General features: G+C 47.1%; 1 protein-coding gene across 1 annotated transcript; it reads right to left on the reverse strand.

Moving 5' to 3' along the window:
• Window positions 1-6,478: 6,478 nt before the first annotated feature.
• On the reverse strand, window positions 6,479-14,270 carry LOC132395090 (phospholipase A2 inhibitor gamma subunit B-like). Its single transcript, XM_059971423.1, has 5 exons — window positions 14,141-14,270; window positions 13,853-13,972; window positions 12,706-12,843; window positions 10,992-11,135; window positions 6,479-6,758 (listed from the first exon to the last, which is right to left on the reverse strand). The coding sequence occupies exons 1-5, from the start codon at window positions 14,247-14,249 to the stop codon at window positions 6,502-6,504; spliced, it is 768 nt and encodes a 255-aa protein (XP_059827406.1). The 5' UTR covers window positions 14,250-14,270; the 3' UTR covers window positions 6,479-6,501.
• Window positions 14,271-19,791: the final 5,521 nt, after the last annotated feature.

Genomic DNA, 19,791 nt, shown 5'->3' on the forward strand with positions numbered 1-19,791 from the left:
TGACGGTCCTGATGAAGAGCCTGGGCCTGAAACATTGACTGTTCATTCCCCTACATTGATGCTGAGTTCCTGCAGTATTTTTGCTGTGTTTCTCAAGACTTCCAGCATCTGCAGAATCTCTTGTTTTTTTCATGCCTACGTGTGTGTATTTCCCTAGGAACAGTCCACAGATCACAGAGTCATCGCATCAAATTGCTGAGACATACTCCAAACACAAGCACCTGGTGCCCTGGGGCTTGCCATCACTTTGTTGGCAAAATGAGGACTGCAAATAAATCTGGCGACATTTGTAAGAGTTCCAACTCAAATGCCATACCTGCCAGACCCGTTTTTCCACTTTCCATTGACATTGGTAAGTGGGTAAATTACGTCTCTGTCATGTGATTGCCATGGGAGGGAGGGAAGTACCAAGGGGAAGGGTGGGGGGAAAAAAGCTGGGAGAGAGACTAGAAAGAACACCACCCAGACAAATCGGTTCAAAGTGCAAGCCAAAGTAAATTTACTATCAAAATATGTACACACCACAATATACTACCAGGAGATTTAATTTTCTTGCTGGCATTTAAAGAAATACAATAGAATTTTTTTCAGAATCTGAATCAAAATTAGGTTTAATACCATTGGCACATGTCAAAAAATTTGTTGTTTTGCAGTAACAATATATTTCAGTACATAAGGAAAATTATAAATTACAATAAGAAGTATACAAATATAAATAAATAAATAAATAAATAACAATTAAATAAGTCGTACAAAAAGAGGAGGAAAAATATTGAGGAAGTGTTCAGGGTACACAGTCAATTCAGAAATCTGTTGGCAGAGGCAAAGAAGTTATTCCTCAAATGTTGAATGACTGTCTTCAGGCTCCTATATCTCCCACTCGATGATAGCAATGAGAAGAGGGCATGGCCTGGGTGATGGGACTCCTGAATGATGGATGATGCCTTTTTGAGGCATCACCTTTTGAAGCTGTTTTGGGCACTGAGGAGGCTAACGCCTTGATGAGGATGGCTGACCTTATAATTTCCTGCATCTTTTTCTAATTCTGTGCAAAAAAAAATGCAGAAATAAAGACCGACATGTACCAGAGACACAATTTGTGCAAATTTAAAAATAAATGAATGAATGAGTAAAATAGATAATACAGAGAACATAAAGTTGTAGAGTCCCTGGAAGTGAGTCTGTAGGTTGTGGATTCAGTTGAGATTTTTACTGATTGAAGGATCTAATGCAGATACAGGACCCTGATGTCTGCAGTGTAATAATTGTTCCTGAGCCTGGTGGTGTGGACCTAAAGCTCCTGTCACTCATTCCCTATTGGCAGATGAGAAGATAGTATGCTCTGGATGGTGTGTGTCCTTGATAATTACTGACTCTGCTTTGGACACTTTTAACTTGCACTGGACGCTTATGACTTGTTTTTAACTGACATGTGGCTGTTGTGTTTTACTATTTATTCTTATGTTTATTATTTAGTGTTGCGTTTGTTATGTTATGATTGCACTGCTCCTGGGAAACACTGTTTCATCCTGCCCTGCAGAGCTGATGTACGGTTAGAACGACAATAAAGTTTTTGAATCTCGCATGTTGACACTTACTGTAAGTGCTGGGTCGGGACAGATCACGTTTAATGGAATGACTGTTCAGGATTTTTTATGAAAGTACTAACTCCTGGTGGCACGAACATGAAATTCTCTCTCTCTCTCTCTCTCTCTCTCTCTCTCTCTCTCCCTCCCTCCCTCCCTCCCTCTCCCTCTCCCTCTCCCTCCCTGATCTGCGCAGTAACTCGTACCCAGACCCCATTGCCTTGTCTTGTCCTCTTGTCCAAACACTTCACCTGCCCATTGCCTGTCCCATCAGGCAGAAGATACAAAAGCCTGAAAGTTCAGACCACCAGGAAGAGCTGTTATCACTGTTATCAGACTCTTCAATGGGCCTTTTGTATGAGATGCTGGACTGTTGACTTTACAATCTGCTTTGTGATTGTCTTGCCCTTTATTATTTACCAGGACTGCACTTCTCTGCAGCGATTAGAAATTTTAGTTTTAGATTCAGATTTATTTATCAGATGAAAATAACCTATATGAAAAGATACAAGGCAATGTGTTATTTGTGTTAATAATCACCACACCCAAGAATGGGCTGAGAGCTGGCTAAAACTATCAAAAAACATTCTGATGTCAACGTAGCACGCCCACCATGCTCGGCAGAACAACATAGAACAACCGAAATGTCCTCCAGGATGTCTTCAAAAGGGGATAACTCAGAAAGGCAGCATCCATCATTGAGTATCCCCATCACCCAGGATATGCCTTCTTCGCATCACTACCATCAACGAGGTGGTACGGGAGTCTTAGGAACAGCTTCTTCCCCTCTGCCATCAGATCTCAGAATGGATAATGTACCAATGAATATTTCTGCAGTGTTTTCCCTCTCTTTTTGATCTACTTGGTTAATTTATAATATTTATATATATGTATATTTTATTTTTAATTATACTCTTTATGACTATGTATCGCAATGTACTGCTGCTGTGAGACATCCTGGACTCTCACACTCACAGACATGGGGGCCTCCATCCTCCAGTCTCTGGTCCGACATACCCTTTACCTCCGGACTCACTGAGCTCTGGATTTCAACCACCTTCTTTGCCCTCTGGACAGATGAGTATCGGCTGCCATTTTGACTGTAGGACTTGCTGGATGCAGGTTTGATCTTTGGCCCTCAACCTAGGACTTGAAGGTTTTTCGGTTTAACCTTTAGACCTGGACTCCAGGAATCACTCATCACAGGTTTGACCTCTGAGTCTTGTCAGACCTGAGATCTACTATTATTGACCTTCAGCCATGGAGTGTCTTGCTATTGTTTTGCCTTGCAATGGCAGAGCGAAAGGGAGTCAGAGAGAAAAAGTGGGACAGGGAGCTAAAGAGAAAGTGATAGAGAGGGTGGCATAGAGATGGTCAGAGAGAGAGGATCAGAGATAGAGGGCAAAAAGAGGCAGATGGAAGAGCACAGGGACGGGATCAGAAAGTAGGGAGCCAAAAAATGGGACAAAGGACAGTGAGAGAAGTGGGGTGGAGAGATGGAGAGTAATGAGTAGATCAGAAATGGAGAGGAAGAGAGTGGTTGATAGAGATGGGGCAACAGTTCAGGTGATAAGCTCGGGACATCCCACATTGCGGTGTGTAAAGTGGATGGACAGGGAGGAGTGTGGTCACCTGTGCCACCCCTCACCCCCAGGCCTTTCTCCACTGCCCAACATTTGCTGATGTGGATCTTGTGAAACTCTGCTGGTTCCCTAGGTTGTGTGGAGGTATTCGTACATTAATACTCACTAAATCCTAGAGGAACCATTCCAAATCCTTAGCAGGTGGGAGAAGCTGCTGGGGAAAGGGAGAGAGAGAGACATACAGACAGACAGAGAAAGAGGGGAAGTGAGTGTGAATGGGAGAGAAACAATGAAAGCAAACTAGGAGAAGAGAATGAGGGAGCAAATCAGTGAGACAGAGAAAGACAGTGGCAGACAAGGAGAAAGATCTAATAGAAGCATGCAGGCTCAGAGGAGAAGGAGAGGAAACTTCCAAAATGAGAGAGATCAGAGAGAGATGCACAAACACAAATGAAAGAGAGAAGCACACATAGACAGATCAGAGAAAGACAACAAAGTCAGCGAGGGACACCCAGAATGAAGAATCCAGAAAAAGAGCCCAAGGAGAAAAGGGAAGTGGTGGCCAGCAAACAGACAGACAGGAGGGATAGATGGGGGCCCTCAAATAAGGAGACCAAAATTGCATGCAGTACTCCGGATGCAGCCTCACCAGTACTCCATACAGTTGAAGCATAACCTCTCTGCTCTGAGATTCAATCTCTCTAGCAATGGCCAGCATTCCTTTTGCCTTCTTGATACCCTGCTGCACCTGCAAGCTGACCTGTCCTGCTGAAGGGCCTCAGCCTGAAGTGTCGACTGTTCTCTCTTCCATAGATGCTGCTTGGCCTGCTGAGGTGCTCCAGCATTTTGTGTGATCCAAGAAAATAATACAAGTAACGGAGATTCCCAAGCTTATCAAAATAATTTTAGCAAGCTTAAACAGAAGCCACCAGGAGAATGGATTACTAAGAGATCCACTCGGGAAAACACACAAGAAACTCTAAATGATTAACAACTGTCATTACAGAAAACTAAACAATTCAGATGCACTGAAAGTCTCGAAGCCCAATGATCTCCAGCATGGGCCCGAAGAACATAACTTCACACCACACCCCTTTCAGCTCCATGGTCACAAGCAGCTGCAGATTAGTGTATGCATTCTCCAAATCACAGTTCCATTCATCCTGTGTATCGAGATGTCTTCAGGTCTTACCAATGCTTCGGGTGTCTCTGGAGTGAGCTACAGAACGCAGCAACTCCTCATATCCCTCTATTCAAATATCTTGCCCCGAGGTCCTCAATCTGCATTTCAGCCTGGCTTGGTGTCCACCTGTCCTCCCTCTCTTCTAACCATGGTCCTTAAATGTTCCATACCCACATGCTTGTGTGTTAATTCTAATGTGTCCTTCAGAAGATTATAAAATCACTAGTTTATTGAGGGAGTTCAAAAGTCGGTTGCTTGAAGGGAAAATATATGCTGCAGATTGCAAAACAAGTGTACTTAGAAGATTTTTAAACAGATCACAGTGCCTCGCCGTGGTTCATTTTCGACACATATATCTACTTTGACATGTAGATGGCAGACTACAAGTTTTGGGAAGACTGAAGAGGGTCTTCCACCAAGTTGATGATCTGTCAGCAAGACTTGACGTTCGCCTTCGTGTGTCCCTGGGAAAAGCCCGTAGATCCGAGTCCTCTGACACGCAGCTGCTCGGGATGAACCGTGACACAGATGCCCACTCGCAAATCGTTCAGCTCACCGCTCCCACCCACAAGTGTCTCAATGTCACTGTACTGTCCCCTCCCACTCACCACCCATCACTACAGCTGTTATACTGTCTGTAACCCACTCACTGCCTGTCCCTAGAGGTAACTTCCCAGGTCACTGTATCTCCTGCTCTGTAATATCCTGTCCATACAGGGATTTCACTGTGTCACTAACCCATCACCCACTCACCATCTGCCCCTACCGGTGTCTCATTGTGTCACTTTCCTATCACCCACCACTGCCTGGCCGTACAGATGTTTCAAGGTGTAATTTTGCCATCACCCACTCACCGCCTATCACAAATAGGGTCTCACTGTGTCAGTATCCCATCATCTCACTCAGCCTCTCACAGTCTCAGTGCCCTACCGTGTCACGCTGTTGTCACTCAGCTCTACTCCAATCCCTACAGATGTTTCAATAAGTCACTGTCCCATCACCCCACTGCCCCACTCACATCTGTCACACTATGGGCAGTGTCGAATCCCTGCCTAACCACCAACCCCACCTCGCACAGTGCGACTGAGGGTTTGGTAGGGGCTGACTGAGAAGCCTGGCCAAGTAAGAGGGGACACTACAGCCACTGTGTGCCAGTAGTGAAGGGAGTTTAGTGTGCCTGGGTGGAGTGCTGAATGAGGCTATTCTCTGGCCTGGATGGTGTTGAGAGTTGTCCAGATGGTACAAAAGGACATAACTATTCACGTTAATGTGAAGAATTCCGGGGCAAGTAAATCTTGGAAAAATCTGACACATAGAGAACAAATCCAGTCCAAAGTTCACACGTTTATTTTCATAAAGTAAAGCAAATAATCATTCATGGTGGTATCATAGTGAGATGAAAATGGAGAGGGGGAGAGGGGGAGAGAATGAAAGAGAATAGTTGGAGTGAGGCCCTGAGACCATTAGGGCCTGACACAGTGATGTGGAGGGACAGGGGGCACTGGGATTTGTTTGGGGACTGACAGTGTTGTGGAGGGAGAGTGGGGCAGTGGGCTTGGTTTGGGTGCTGAACGACAGCTGGGGGGAGAGAGCAGGACAGTGGGATTTGATTGAGATTGACAGAGGGACGGCAATGGGATTAGTTTTAAACATGGGGTCATGGAGAGAGAGTGGGACGGTGGGAAGAGTTCAGGATTGACAGGGTGGAATGCAGTGGGATTAGTGTGGGCACTGAAGCAGGTCTGTGGGGAGAAAGTGGGGTTGTGAAATTTGAAAGGGATAGACAGAGGGCAGTGGATTTGTCTGAGTGTATCACCTCCATCAACGCCCTTGTTGCGCCACCTCTGGAGTCAAAGATAATTTTAAAACTGAGGGCTGTGGGTTGGAAGATGAGGTAAGGAGGGAGGATGAGGTAGGGAAGGAGAAGAGTGAGGAAATATGGAGGGAGGGATGCAGAGAGGATGATTGGGAGAGAGAGAGAGGAGGGAGAGAGGGGTTGGATTTGAGGCTATGAATCCTAAAGCAACTGTTATACTGTCTGTAACCCACTCACTCCCCCCTCCCCACTAGAGCCCCCTACGTTGCATCAGACAAGGAGCTCAGCTCCTACCCCCTTTCTCCCCTACTTGCTCCCCTGAGATGTCGCATCCTAGAGTTCAGACACCCTCGATATCAGCAGTAGGGCAATGAGTAGGAAACTCTGGGTGCCAAGGGAAGTAGCTGCATTCTTGGTGTCCAGGGCCATTGTCCTGTCCCGTGTCGGGTTCCGAAACTCCAGGTTACACCGGTCACCCTGGCAGCAGTAGAAGACATTGATGGAATCCATGCCAAATAGGGACATTGAATTTCTGGCTTTGCAGACATAGTGGGATGCACAGCCCTTGAAGATGTAATTAGTGCTGTCCACTGTGGAGAAAGAAGGAGAGGGAACAATGTCAGCAGCAAATTCAAGAGGAAGGCCAACACTCAGCGTTATGGAGTCACATAAAGGAAACAGGCTTTTTGGCCTGAGTGTTCCCTAGTGAATGAGTCCCATCTGCCCACTTATGGCCTTCAAACCTCGAAATCTTTCCTATCCACATCAGTATCTATCTGGTTTTTAAACATGACTAAGGTGCTTTCCATAAGACGTATTGTAGGAAATATGAATTAGTTGATTTGGCTCATTGAGTCTGCTCTTTCATCCTATCATGGCTGATTTATTATCCTTCTCCAACCTATTCTTCTGTCTTCTGCCCCATAACTGATCATGGATCGATCAACCACTTCTCTAAATATACTCAGTGACCTGGCTTCCACAGCCATCTGTGGCAATGAATTCCACAGATTCACTAGGCTTAATTCTTCCTCATCTCTGTTCAAAACGACCTTCCCTCTATTCTGAGGCTGTGGTCCCTGGTCCTAGACTCTCCGACTATAGGAAACATCTTCGCCACAGCTATTCTATCTAGGTATTCTAGTATTCAATACTTCTGTTTTAAAGCTCTTGACTTCTTGTTTACAGCGCCCCTCCCTGGCTTTCACAGTATCTAAAGCCATGAAGTTCTAATATAACTCTCAATCTCACTTTGCAGGGGATAAAGTGCTAGTCTACACATACTCTCCTTCTATCTCAGGACTCCAAGTTCAAGAAACATCCTGGCAAGTCTTTTCTGCACTCTTCTACATTTTCACATTTTCCTATCATAGTGACAAAACAGTATACCATACTCCAAATGTGGCCTCACCAGTATCTTTGGAACTGCAGCATGGATTTCTGTCTCATTGACTTCCTATTTTCCTGGCTAATGATGGCTAGTGTACCCATGATCCTCTTCACCACCGTGCCTACCTGTGTTACCATTTCCAGTGAATTTGTACTCCTATTCCATCACACTCACCAGGGCCCCACCATTCACTGTGTGAGTATGACCCTGGATTGATCACCCAGAATGCAAGACCTTATACGTAGCTGGTTAGAAAAATCATTTACCAATCCTTGGCGTGCACACCCAGCTGAACAACATCCCACTGTGACTTTTCATATCCTCCTGCGCTGTCTACTACCCCAGCTGTTTTACTAACATCTGCTCAGAGGATATGCCTCTGCCCCTCCAGAAAAACTGAGCTGGAGCGAAAGGCTTATGACAAGAGAGAAGACAGAATATCTGCACTGGGATCTCTGCTAAGTGTGGGTATATCAGTGACCTGAAGACAAACGTGCATTGGTGGCTGAGTAAGTTTTCAGATGTTACAATAATTGGTGGTGTTGTGGACTGTGTAGAAGACTGTCAGAGATAAAGATATGGTTGGAGAAATCACAGACAAGAAAGAAATTGCAGATGCTGGAAATCCAAACAATTCACACAAAATGCTTGAGGAACTCAGCAGGCCAGGCAACATCTATGGAAAAGAGTAAACAGTAGACGCTTCAGGACAAGACCCCTCATCAGGACTGGAGAAGAAAGAAGAGAATGCAGAGTAAGAAGGTGGGGGGGTGGTGGGTGGTGGTGCTAGAGGAAAAATTTCAAGCTCGTGGGTGATAGGTGAAACCAGGAGAGAGGGAGGGGTGAAGTAAAGAGCTTGTTGACATTGATTGGTGAAAGACATAAATGGCTGGAAAAGGGGAAATCTGATAGGAGAGGACAGAAGTCCATGGAAGAAAGGGAAGGGGAGGAGTGCCAGAGGGAGGTGATGGGCAAGTACAGAGAGAGAGGGAAATAGGAATAGGTAATGGTGAAGTGTGGGGGTGGGGTGGGGGGGTTAGGCGCAATTACCAACCATTGACTTGTCAGATCAAAACTACTGTGTCACGCCATTGTCTTTTGGAGCTCCCTGGTAAAGGAATCCATTGAAATAAAACTGGAGGAAAATCACACAGGTTCACTGTAAGTAAGAATTTCATTGTAAACAAGGTGAGAGAGCAGAAACCTGATTGGATGAGGACTAACCAGTCGGGAGGGACAGACTACCTTGTTTCTAAGTATCACCTGAAGCGACATGCGTATGCGTCGTCCCTGATGAGGATGGTAGAGTTTGACATGAAAACATCTGAACCAGGCTGGAAGCCCGAGAAGAGTTTATTCATCACACAAGCAGGGAAAGCACTAGAACCGTCTTTACAGTGGTAAGTATATCTATTAAAATGTTAAATTAAATAAGTTGTGAATAGAAAAAGAAGCTAGTGCTGTAGTATTGATAGGTTCAACATTCATTCAGCAATCTGACAGCAGAGGGAAAAAAAATATTCCTGAATCGTTAATTGTGTGCCTTGAGGCTCCTGTAGCTCATTCACCGCTATACTGCCGAGGGGCCCATATTCCCCACCATAAATGCTCCCTGACTTGCTCAGCTCCTCCAGCAGTTTGAGCGTGTTGCTCTGAAATTCAAGCATCTGCGCAACCTCTTGCGTTTGTATTTCATCCATATCATTTCTACATATCACATACAGAAGATCAAATCAGAGTAGATTTGAGACAAATCAGAGTAGATAAATCCCCAGGACCTGACAGGGTATTCCCTAACACCTTGACGGTGACTAGTGTTGAAATTGCAGGGGCCCTGGCAGAAATATTTAAAATGTCAATATCCACGGGTCAGGTGCTGGAGGATTGGAGGATAGCTCATGTAGTTTCATTGTTTAAAAAAGGCTCAAAAAGTAAGCTGGGAAATTATAGGGCAGTAAGTTTGACATTCGTAGCAGGTAAATTATTGGAAGGAATACTAAGAGATAGGATCTCCAAGCATTTGGATAGACAGGGACTTATTAGAAACAGCCAGCATGGCTTTGTGCATGGTAGGTCATGTTTAACCAATCTATTAGAGTTTTTCGAGGAAGTTACCAGGAAAGTGGATGAAGGGAATGCAGTGGATGTTGTATACATGGACTTCAGTAAGGCCTTTGACAAGGACCCGCATGGGAGGTTAGTTAGGAAGATTCAGTCACTAGGTATACATGGAGAAGTAGTATATTGGATTAGACATTGGCTCAATAGAAGAAGCCAGAGAGTGGTAGTGGAGAATTGCTAGTCTGAGTGGAGGCCTGTGACAAGTGGCTTGCCACAGGAATCAGTGCTGGGTCCATTGTTAATTGTCATCTATATCAATGCTCTGGATGATAATGTGGTAAATTGGATCAGCAAAGATACAAAATTGGAGGTGTAGTGGACAGTGAGGAAGGTTTTCAAAGCTTGAAGAGGGATTAGGACCAGTTGGTGGAATGGGCAGAAAAATGGCAAGTCGAGTTTAATGCAGACAAGTGTGAGATATTGCACTTCGGAAGGTCAAACCAAGGTAAATGGTAGGACACTGAGGAGTACAGTAGAACAGAAGGATCTGGGAATACAGATGCGTAATTCCCTAAAAAAGGTGTCACAAGCCGATAGGGTTGTAAAGAGTGCTTTTGGCACATTGGCCTTTATAAATCGAAGTACTGAGTATAAGAGTTGGAATGTAATGGTGAGGTTGTATAAGGCATTGGTGGGACCGAATTTGGAGTATTGTGTGCTGTTTTGGTCACCTAGTTACAGGAATGATTTAAATAAGTTTGAAAGAGTGCAGAGAAGGTTTACAAGAATGTTTCTGGGACTTGAAAAACTGAGTTACAGAGAAAGGTTGTATAGACTAGGATTTTATTCCCTGGAGTGTAGGAGAATGAGTGATGATTTGATAGAGGTCTATAAAATTATGATGGGTATAGATAGAGTGAATGCAAGCAGGCTTTTTTCCACTGAGGGCAGGGGAGAAAAAAACAGAGGTCATGGGTTAAGGGTGAGGGGGGAAAAGTTTAAAGGGAACATTGGTGGGCGGGGGGGGGGGGGCTTCTTCGCACAGAGTGTTGTGGGAGTGTGCAATGAGCTGCCAAATGAAGTGGTGAGTGCAGGCTCACTTTTGACATTTAAGAAATTCTTGGTCAGTCATATGGATGAGAGGGGTTTGGAGGGATCTGGCCCAGGTGCAGGTCAAAGGGACTAGGCAGAAAAATGGTTTGGCACGGCCAAGAAGGGCCAAAGGGCCTGCTTCTGTGCTGTAATGTTCTATGGTAAGAGATCCCGGTAGGGATCATTGCGGTACACCATTCGTCACAGCACTCCAGTCAGGACAATTCCTCTCAAGTACCATAAGTTACCGCAGTTTCACGGAGGAGCAGGATGAACTTACACCAGTGCAGGTCGCCCGAGATGTGAATACACCGGTCCTGTTGCCCGTAGCATTTCACTGTGGCCATTGAGCGGTTACAACCTTTCTCCGTTATCTCGAAGCAGCCCTCACACTCCAGGCCATTCGGGGCCTTGTCTTCTTTCTCTGCAAACAGGACACACACGGTCAACAGAGCCCATCCCAACCCCACTGTCCTCTCCCTGAGCTTCAACTCCTGCCCACCAAGCCTGATAGCACCCCTTTCCCACCACGGCTCCCAGTCTGGTTCAGGGCACTGGTGGAGAGGGGTCACCCAGTGACACTCCAAGGTTCTTGCCCATCTAATGGGAACAGTCTATGGGACACGCTCAACACCCCTGGGTGGTTTTATTCCATACCCACCACCTTACCTGTCCTTCATCTGCAGGTTAGGAATGTGTTAGGGCACTTCCCTGGGTGAATGCGCCTCTGGGCAGGGCAGCTCCCTTAAAGGCAACCTACCCACCCTCCCTAAACACTCCACCTCCTGCACACCGCGGACCATTCCGGAAACCCTTCTCGAAACCCTCTCTCACCCAAGTAACTATGAAGCACACAGTAACTGTGCGACAGTGAAACATCACCACGCGCAGGTCGCCACCCCCTCCAAATCCATCTCCAGAAGGTGGTGGACTCTCGGTCTCTGAGCGTGTGCGACTGAGAACATGTCTGTATTAAATATTCTCAGCGCACGTGACGGACATTGGGGAAAAAGCGCTGCGCCGGAAGTGACGGTGCGCACTCTGGTGGGATCTTGCTGTACCAAACAGGGAATTAGATGATTAGTGGAGAAAATTGATACCAATAATTTCAATTTCTGATTCGTGTTTTGGCAGACGACGGAGTGAGCAAGTGAGGGCGGAGTAAGGGGGTGTAGAAGAAGGGGGTGGGACAAGGAGCGAGGGGGAGGGAGACGGAAAGTGGAAGGCACTCTGAGGGGGGGATAGTGTGTGGGAAGAGAGAGAGGGCACGGATCACAAAATGCTCTAGGAAGTCAGCAGGCAGTATCTAAGGAGGGAAATATATAGACCAGAGGAAGTTTCGGGCTTTGACCTTTCATCGGGACTGGACAGGAAGGGGAGACGTCCAGGATAAGAAGTCAGAGCGAGGGGGAGGAGTACAAGCTGGCCAGTGATCGGTAAAGCCAGTTCAGGGGAAAGGTGGATGTATAAGGTAAACGGGCTGAAGTAAGAAGCAGGGAGGTGACAGATGGGAGAGATAAATAGCTGAATGTGCGGAGAGAGGAGGGTAGACCATGGGAAGGAGGAGGGGAACCAGAGGAAGGTGATAGGTAAGTAAGAGGTTAAATGTGAGGATAACCTGAATGCCGAGAGAATCTAAGAGAGCGGGAAGGAAGAGAAGTTACCAGAATTTGGAGAAATCTATGTTCGCGCCATCAGCTACCTAGACGGAGTATGAGGTTTTGCGCCTCTCACCTGAGAGTGGAATTACCGGGAGAGTAGAGTGGGTCATGGACCGACACGTAGTAATGGGAATAGCGAGTCAACTTGAAGTGGGTAGCCACCGGGCGATCTTAACTTCTACCGTGACAAGAACGAAGTTGTTGAACAAAGCGACCGCAATCTCTGTCGGGTCTCTTCGATCTACAGGAGGCCGCACAGAGAGCACCGAATACAATATGGAGAACAGAATATGTCTCTCCCCTACCCCCCGCCCCTCCCATGCTCCTCCGTACCTGGTTCCAGTTGATCGTTGCACAGATCCGAGTTACAGCAGGTAGTGTGTACGAAGGCCGAGTAGGGGCCGCTGTTGAAGGAAATGGGACCCAGGCAGTCCCCGCATACATTTTCGATGTACTCGTGTTCGTGGTTTCCTGTGGGCAACCGTAGGCGTTAGACTGGCACGTGGTGCAACCCATCCCGCTGCCAGGCTCGTACATTCTCACCCCCAACCCCTCTCCCCGTCTCCCCTTCACTGGAGTGAGAATGATTGGCTGTTTGAGTGGTGTTGCGCTCAACATCCGTTAAGACTAAGAAATTTTTTAGCTACGGGAAGGGGACTACCAGTCCTTATCCAATGAAAGGGTAAGCAGAATCTAGTCCTGGGCGTCAATATCTCTGAGCGATGTATTCATGCAATATTCTAGGCCCAAAATATATTGATAGAACCACGGAGAAGGTATGCCAGTGGTAATGTTTCCCGAGCGGCTGTGGAGACTTGATATGTCTCCCCCTCCCCTCCCACAAAAAAAACCTAGTAATTTTCTGCTCGTGTACAGTAGAGTCGCATTCTGACTGGTGTGGGGGCTCCAGCGCGCAGGATCGGAAGTGGATGCATTGGGCTGGACATTCAGCCAAGCTGCACCACTTTAAAAAGTCGGTGATCCAAGAAAGCGGCATCCGTCATAGAACATCCTCGCTATCGGGTATCTGCTCTCTTCTCATTACCACCTTCAGGGAGGAGGTACAGCCGCATGAAGACACACACTCGATGCTTTAAGAACGGCTTTTTCTCCTATGCTTTGAGTTAAGCAGGTTCCTCTTCGGTCCGTGGAATAACGAACACTGTCTACCTCGATATTCGTGTTCGGCGCTATTAATTGATTGAGATTTTTACTCCAACTGACAGTCATTTTTATGTCTTGCGCTGTACTACTGCCACAAACAACGAATTTTACAACTTACTTCCACAATAATAAACCTGACATGATCCCACACTCCTTTCCTCTCCCTTCCCACCCTCCGCCCTTCCCCACCCCATCTTGTCCCTTGTGCCTCGGCCGATTCCGCGCTTCTTTCTCCAGCACCACTCGGCCAGATAGCTCCCCCCGAACGGCCCCGGGACTGCGCAGAAGCCACGTGAAGCCATTTGAGGGAACTTACGGCCTTTCAGGTGGACAGAGTGACTGCTGCAGGTCTTGTGCAGGATCGCATTACAGTCGGTGGCTTTCAGGGTGCAGTTCTGTTTGAAACTGTTGCAGGTGTAACATTGGATGGAGGCGGCTGCGGAAAGAGAAACTCCGTCAGAAATGTTCCGGGATCATTTACTGCTGCCCAACCGCAACATACCACCCCAGCTCCCTCACTCACCGTCCCCTCTCCTCAACCTTCCCTCCCCACCCACACTCCTCATTATCTTCTGCACTCTCTCTCCCTCGAGCACCGATATACCTCCGGCGTGTCCTCTCCGTCTTTGTATCCATCTTGCGTACAAACTGCACATCGCCTGTTCAACCGTCTCCGTCTCAGTCGCCCATCCCCTTCCAACCCCTGCACCCATCCCTGTCCCTGCTACACACTCCTTCCCGTACAACCCTCTCCGTATCTATAACCCCACCCGTTTCCAACTCCTTTACTCTCCCCTACTCTCTCCGCGTTTTCCGTGAGCGTAGCGCATAGCAGCTCTGGGAACCGCGGCTCGTTGTGATCCGGGCGTATCCTTCCCAAATATTTCAACACACCTCCCCGCCCGGCCCGAAACTACAGAATCTTTGTATTCCCACCGAAAAGCAAATTCCTAGAACGATGAGCAAATCCCGAAACAAGCACTGAGACACACGGGGGATGGGCTTCGTCTGTGGGGACGAGTACATTCGGCGTCTCACCTCCCGGACCCGTTGCTATAATATCAGACCGAGAGTCTTTGAATTGAGCCACTTATTCCGAGTTACTGGGGCTCCCGATAGCGGTGTGTCTGGGTGTGGAGAAAACCCTTCCTCACTGACGGCCGCACGGGGAACCCACTAGGCGAAACAGAAGGGCAACGCTGGGCTCCCGCTGGTCATGGAGTTGAGTGATCCATTACGGGAGCACGATTTCCAGGGGGACAAATCTCCCCACAACTCCAACAAGAACACAGTTCCCAGCGGGGAAGCTCTGTTGTGCTCCACGTGAACACAAATCCCAGAGGGAAGCCCTTCCTCATGTCAATGTCCAGAAGTCACAGAATTAAGGAAGCTGGAAAACTTGATCACATTTCCCATAGGAATACAGTTTCCAGCAGGGTTGGTGGGTGGAGGATGTTCCCATAACAATTCCCGTAGTAACACAATACCCAGTGGGACATATCCTACCACACTTCTAACGGAAATTGCTTCACAGGAACACAATAACACAAATCCACACGATAGACATCCCAACAATAGTTTCCAGGGGAATCTACGCCAGCATTCTCTGTCCAAGACTGCTCCCGGATAAGCGACCACGGGACGGAGACTCCACCGTCATCCGAACTCCACCCCACCCGTGTTGTGATTTCGGAAAGCGGACTGGTGCTTCTAACTTACCCTCGGCAGCCAAACCCAAGAACAGGGCAAGTGTCAGCAAGTTCGCCATCTCTGCGCATCAATGCTCCTGAAGCGCACGACGGCATTTTAAGGCGTCTTCCAGTGGGCGGAGAAAGTAGCCGAACGAAAGCGGAGCCGGGCTGCGGGTGTGTCCATCCACTACCTGACTGAACGCTGAAAAGTCCACGGGAAAGCTGGGAGGAGAAGGAAGCAGGAAGGAGTGGATGGAGCCGAGCCGCACCTGATGTTGCGGTGGTCATACCGGTACAACATATGGTTTCCTCTCCCCCATCTCATACACCTGCTGACTCCCATCCATCCCTCTTCCACTTCGTCACCGCCTCCTTCTCCTAAAGGACCTCATCCCCTGCCACACCAAACATACAACTCCTCTCCCTCTTCAGACCCTCGCCCCTTACCCTCCTAAATACCTACTCCACAACCGTCCCTCTCTTCCCCTTTCTCTCTGCCATCCTCCTTCTTCCCCCTATTTTCTTCATCTTCACCCCTCCTTTCGCTTTCACTTCTCCCCGCTTTCCCCAATCATTACCCCACATCTCTTTCCCTTGTCCCTCCACTTTATGTTCCTCTTTTTCTCCCTTGCTCTCGTCTCTCGCCCTCTCTCCCCCGCCTCTTATTTTGTCTCTCTCACTAACTCACCCTCTCATTCACCCCTTACACTTCTATCTACCTCATTCCCTCTTCCCCCTCCCCTCCCCCTCTCTTCTATTCGTTCCATTTCCTCCACCACGCCCTAAACATTTCCTCTCTCGATTCTCTCTACCACCATTACACCAATGGATTTATCAACATATTGGAACCTCCTCAGTGCTGTAACTTAAAAACATTCCCCATCCCCGGACATGCAGTTGCCAGAGGTTCCCTGAACCCTCACTGCTTGTGGGGTTGGATCACCTTCATGGACACGCCTAGTTATCAAGGTAGCCTGTCCACTTCTAGAGGCAGAGACAATAGACCGTTCAGATATTTATCGTCCTCCTTAATCCCTTTTCAAGTGTAGCTAGAGGTGTAGGTGATGCGTTCAGGAAGGCGGCGAGAGAGCACTGGTGTCGAAGGAGCACTGTGCTGGGGAAGGTGCCGTGAGGAGGGAGAGTCACACTGTGGAAGGGGCGGTGAGTTATTCCATCTTTGTCAGATGTTGTGTTGGTCACTCAATGGAACTGCTTTCTGTCTGTACGCCCACTGTTGTCTGTTTTTTTGTCTGCTGAAGAGAAATAATAGAAAATGACTCTGTACCAGGTGGAGTGTTAGAGAAACGAGGCACAATCTTACTGAACATTCTCAGACCCTGCGCATACAGGACAAGAGAGACATGAAGATGTTTTCCCAGAAGGAGAGTCTCGATAGAGCACACATTTGGGGCGGGCTGTGGATTTGTTATTTAACACAGGGGGAGAGCTTCAGGCCAAGGGTGAGGAAGCTTGGGAATCCACTGCCCCAGCGGGAGGTGGAGGGCAGATCAGTTATGTAGGGGCAATTAAGGAGGCCGATGAGTGTCTGGTTAGGGTGTGATGGGATAGTTGTGTTGGGGCATAGGCACAGAGAGAGATGAACTATCAGATAGATCGTACCGAACAGTGGGCGTACAGAGAGGGACAAGTGGTGACTGTGCTTCTGGTGTATTCCTCAAACATAGAAGATAGAACAGTACAGCACAGTACTGGCACTTTGGCCTAATCTTTTAATCTACTCCAAAATGAAAATAGCCTTTCCCTCCCACACAACCTTTTATTTTTTTCTTTCCGTGTGCCGTTCTAAGAGTCTCTAGAATGTCCCTAATGCCTCTTCCTTCACCACAACTTCTGGCAGTAGATATCCACACATCCATCACTCTCTTTATCAGAAAAAACTACCTCTGGTGTCCTCTCTACTTTCATTCAATAACCTTTATATCACATCCCTTCGTATTAGCCATTTCCACCCTGGTGAAGGACCTCTGGCTGTCCACTGTATGAATGTCTCTTATCATCTTATATACCCCTATCCAGTCACCTCATGTTCACTCCAAAGAGAAAAGCTCTAGCTTACTCAACCTATCCTCATATGAAATGCTTTCTAATGTTGCCAGAATCCTGGTGAATGTAATCTGCTCCATATCAGAAGATCTTACATCCTTCCTATAACAGGGGGCCAGAACTGAACACAATATTCCACGTATAGTCTAGCCAGAGCGATAGTTTCCCCACATCAAACAAGGGTTTGAGATCAGCTGAAGTCTAGAGGCTTTTGATTGAATCTTTCTGTGTATGATCAGTAGGTGAGAGAAGGTGCCCTTCAGTATAGCTTGCAGTATGAACCTGCCTCCAGGGAGGAGGGCAGACTTTATATGGACTGAGCAGTCAGAATGGAAGAGTTTGAAGGAACATGGGTGAAGATCACTTCAGTTACAGTCACTCACTCCCACCAATCCCTGCCTTCAGAAAGTAAGGCCTCTGTGAGTCCCGTGTTTGCCCAGAGGTTCCAGGGTGAGTCCATATCCTACTTCTGGAGAGGCTCTGTGTCCTGTTTCATCCCCCTGTGGCTGTGTAAAAGACTTTCCAATCTAGTGGCTCTTCCCAGGGATATTCAGTACATTGAGATAGGCATCAGCAACTCGAGGAAAGACCCCTTCACTTGGATCCACCTTTGACCAGTCTCCTGCGCCAGTCTTCTACTCACCCTATATTCACATCTCATAATCTTAGAAAACTCTGTCAGTGTCCCCTCAGCCTCCATTTCCCCAGAGCAAATGATTCAAAGTTGTCGAGCCTCTCCTTGTTGCTCATGCACTCTAATTCAGTCAGCGTCTGGTAAAATGGCTGAATTGAAGCACAGTCAGTTTGCTAATGGGCCTAATGATGTCCTGACAGATTGTTTAATTGGTAGAATCTTAAAAGAGAGCAATCAAAAATGGCTCCTAACAAATGCACAACTTACATTGAAAGAGCAGTTGAAATAACTGTGTCAATGGAAACAGCAGTCAGAGACTCAACTGTGCTATAGTTAAGGATGAAAATGAGCATGAACACAAAATTGCAACATCTAACCAGAAGTGTGTCTGCCTGAACAAATTGTGTTAATATTTTAGCAGGGGCTCACATACCAATGCAGGTTCAAAGGTGAAATTTGCAGAAAAACCAACAATGTAGGACACATGTAAAAGTACGTCAGGCAGACAAAAATTAAGGGACTGCGCAGAGAAAAGAAAAGTAACACAAGTTAAACTGCAGTTTCAAAAAGACCACTAATTGCATGCTGTTAATGAAAAATCAGATAGTGATGGGATTGGCACAGGACTATGTAGACTTGAAGTGTACAATGTGAAAACTGACAACAGACAAGCAAGATAGCTTATGCCAGAAGTGAATGGCAAATTAAGAAAATTGGAATTGGACATTGGCTCAACTGTTTCAGCCATTCCAAAGAAATAAATTCAAATGGTATTTCCAAGACACTGAACTGAAAACTGCAGGTATCCAACTAAGAACTTATACTGAAGTAAAGACAACTTATGTGGGAATGACATTTATAATAATCAAGTACATCACCCAACAAACCACACAGGGTTTGTTTGTGGTAAAAACTGCAGGAGCAGCACTGTGCAGGTTTGATTGGTTGAGACAACTACAATAGAAATAGACTAAGGTGGAGAATAAATGCATGGCTGAGGGATTGAAGCAAGGGGCAGGGATTCAGATTTCTGGATTATTGGGAACTCTTTTGGGGCGGGTGTGTCCTGTACAAAAAAGGACGGGGTGCACTTGAAACCCAGGGGAACCAATATCCTGGTGGGCAGGTTTGATAGAGCTGTTGGGGAGGGTTTAATCTAGTTTGGAAGTGGGGTGCGAATAAGAATGTGAGTGCAGGGATTAAGGTAGAAGGACAAGGTGTCATGGTCTGGATCGGTTCCCCTTTAAATTTAGTTAGGTTGCATTATGATCCGGACCATTGACTCTTTGTTCCTTTCTAATTCTGTTTCAAGTGTCCCTTGAGCTTGGCAATTAAAGTGATCTACTCTCGACCTGAACCAGTAGCTTATAAGCCCCTGGCTTTAGCCGTTTGGGGTGAGAGTGTTAAGAAGCCCTCGCTACCAGAAGCCAGAGTTATCCAGCCCACATCGGCGTAACAGCAATTCACTTTCCTTCACCAGAGTGGGTCCGGGCAAGGTCAATCTGTCAGGGGTGAGTTGATGATGGAGTCCTTGACTCATCATTCATGCCCATTGTCCGTGTCTACCCGTCGAAGAGTCCCGGCTCGATGCCTGAGCTGAAGGCAGAGTCCTGGCTCGATGTTCATGCCCATTGTCTATGTCTACCCTCAAAGAAGAGTCCCGGCTCGGTGCCTGAGTTGAAGGCAGAGTCCTGGCTCGACGTTTATGCCCATTGTCCGCGTCTGTCCCCTTGAAGAAGAGTCCTGGCTCAATGACTGATCAGAAGGAAGAGTTCTGGCTCAAGGTTCCTAGTCCTGTGTTTTGGAGTCCAGATTTCTGACTGCGGAAATCCATGGTGTCCACGTTTCTGGCTGTGGTGATCCATG

The sequence above is a fragment of the Hypanus sabinus genome, chromosome 1 (genome assembly GCF_030144855.1).
Source record: "Hypanus sabinus isolate sHypSab1 chromosome 1, sHypSab1.hap1, whole genome shotgun sequence".
Taxonomy (NCBI): Eukaryota; Metazoa; Chordata; class Chondrichthyes; order Myliobatiformes; family Dasyatidae; genus Hypanus; species Hypanus sabinus.

Bases quoted from the DNA above. Each gene is read 5' to 3' on its own strand.
- LOC132395090 (XM_059971423.1), bottom strand. From the start codon at position 14,249: ATGGGTGCAGGGGTTGGAAGGGGATGGGCGACTGAGACGGAGACGGTT. The intron at 12,844-13,852 runs GTAAGTTCCCTC...GGTTGCCCACAG, and splicing joins CTCTGTCCACCTGAAAGGCC to GAAACCACGAACACGAGTAC. The intron at 6,759-10,991 runs GTAAGTTCATCC...CTTTCTCCACAG, and splicing joins CTCGGGCGACCTGCACTGGT to TGGACAGCACTAATTACATC.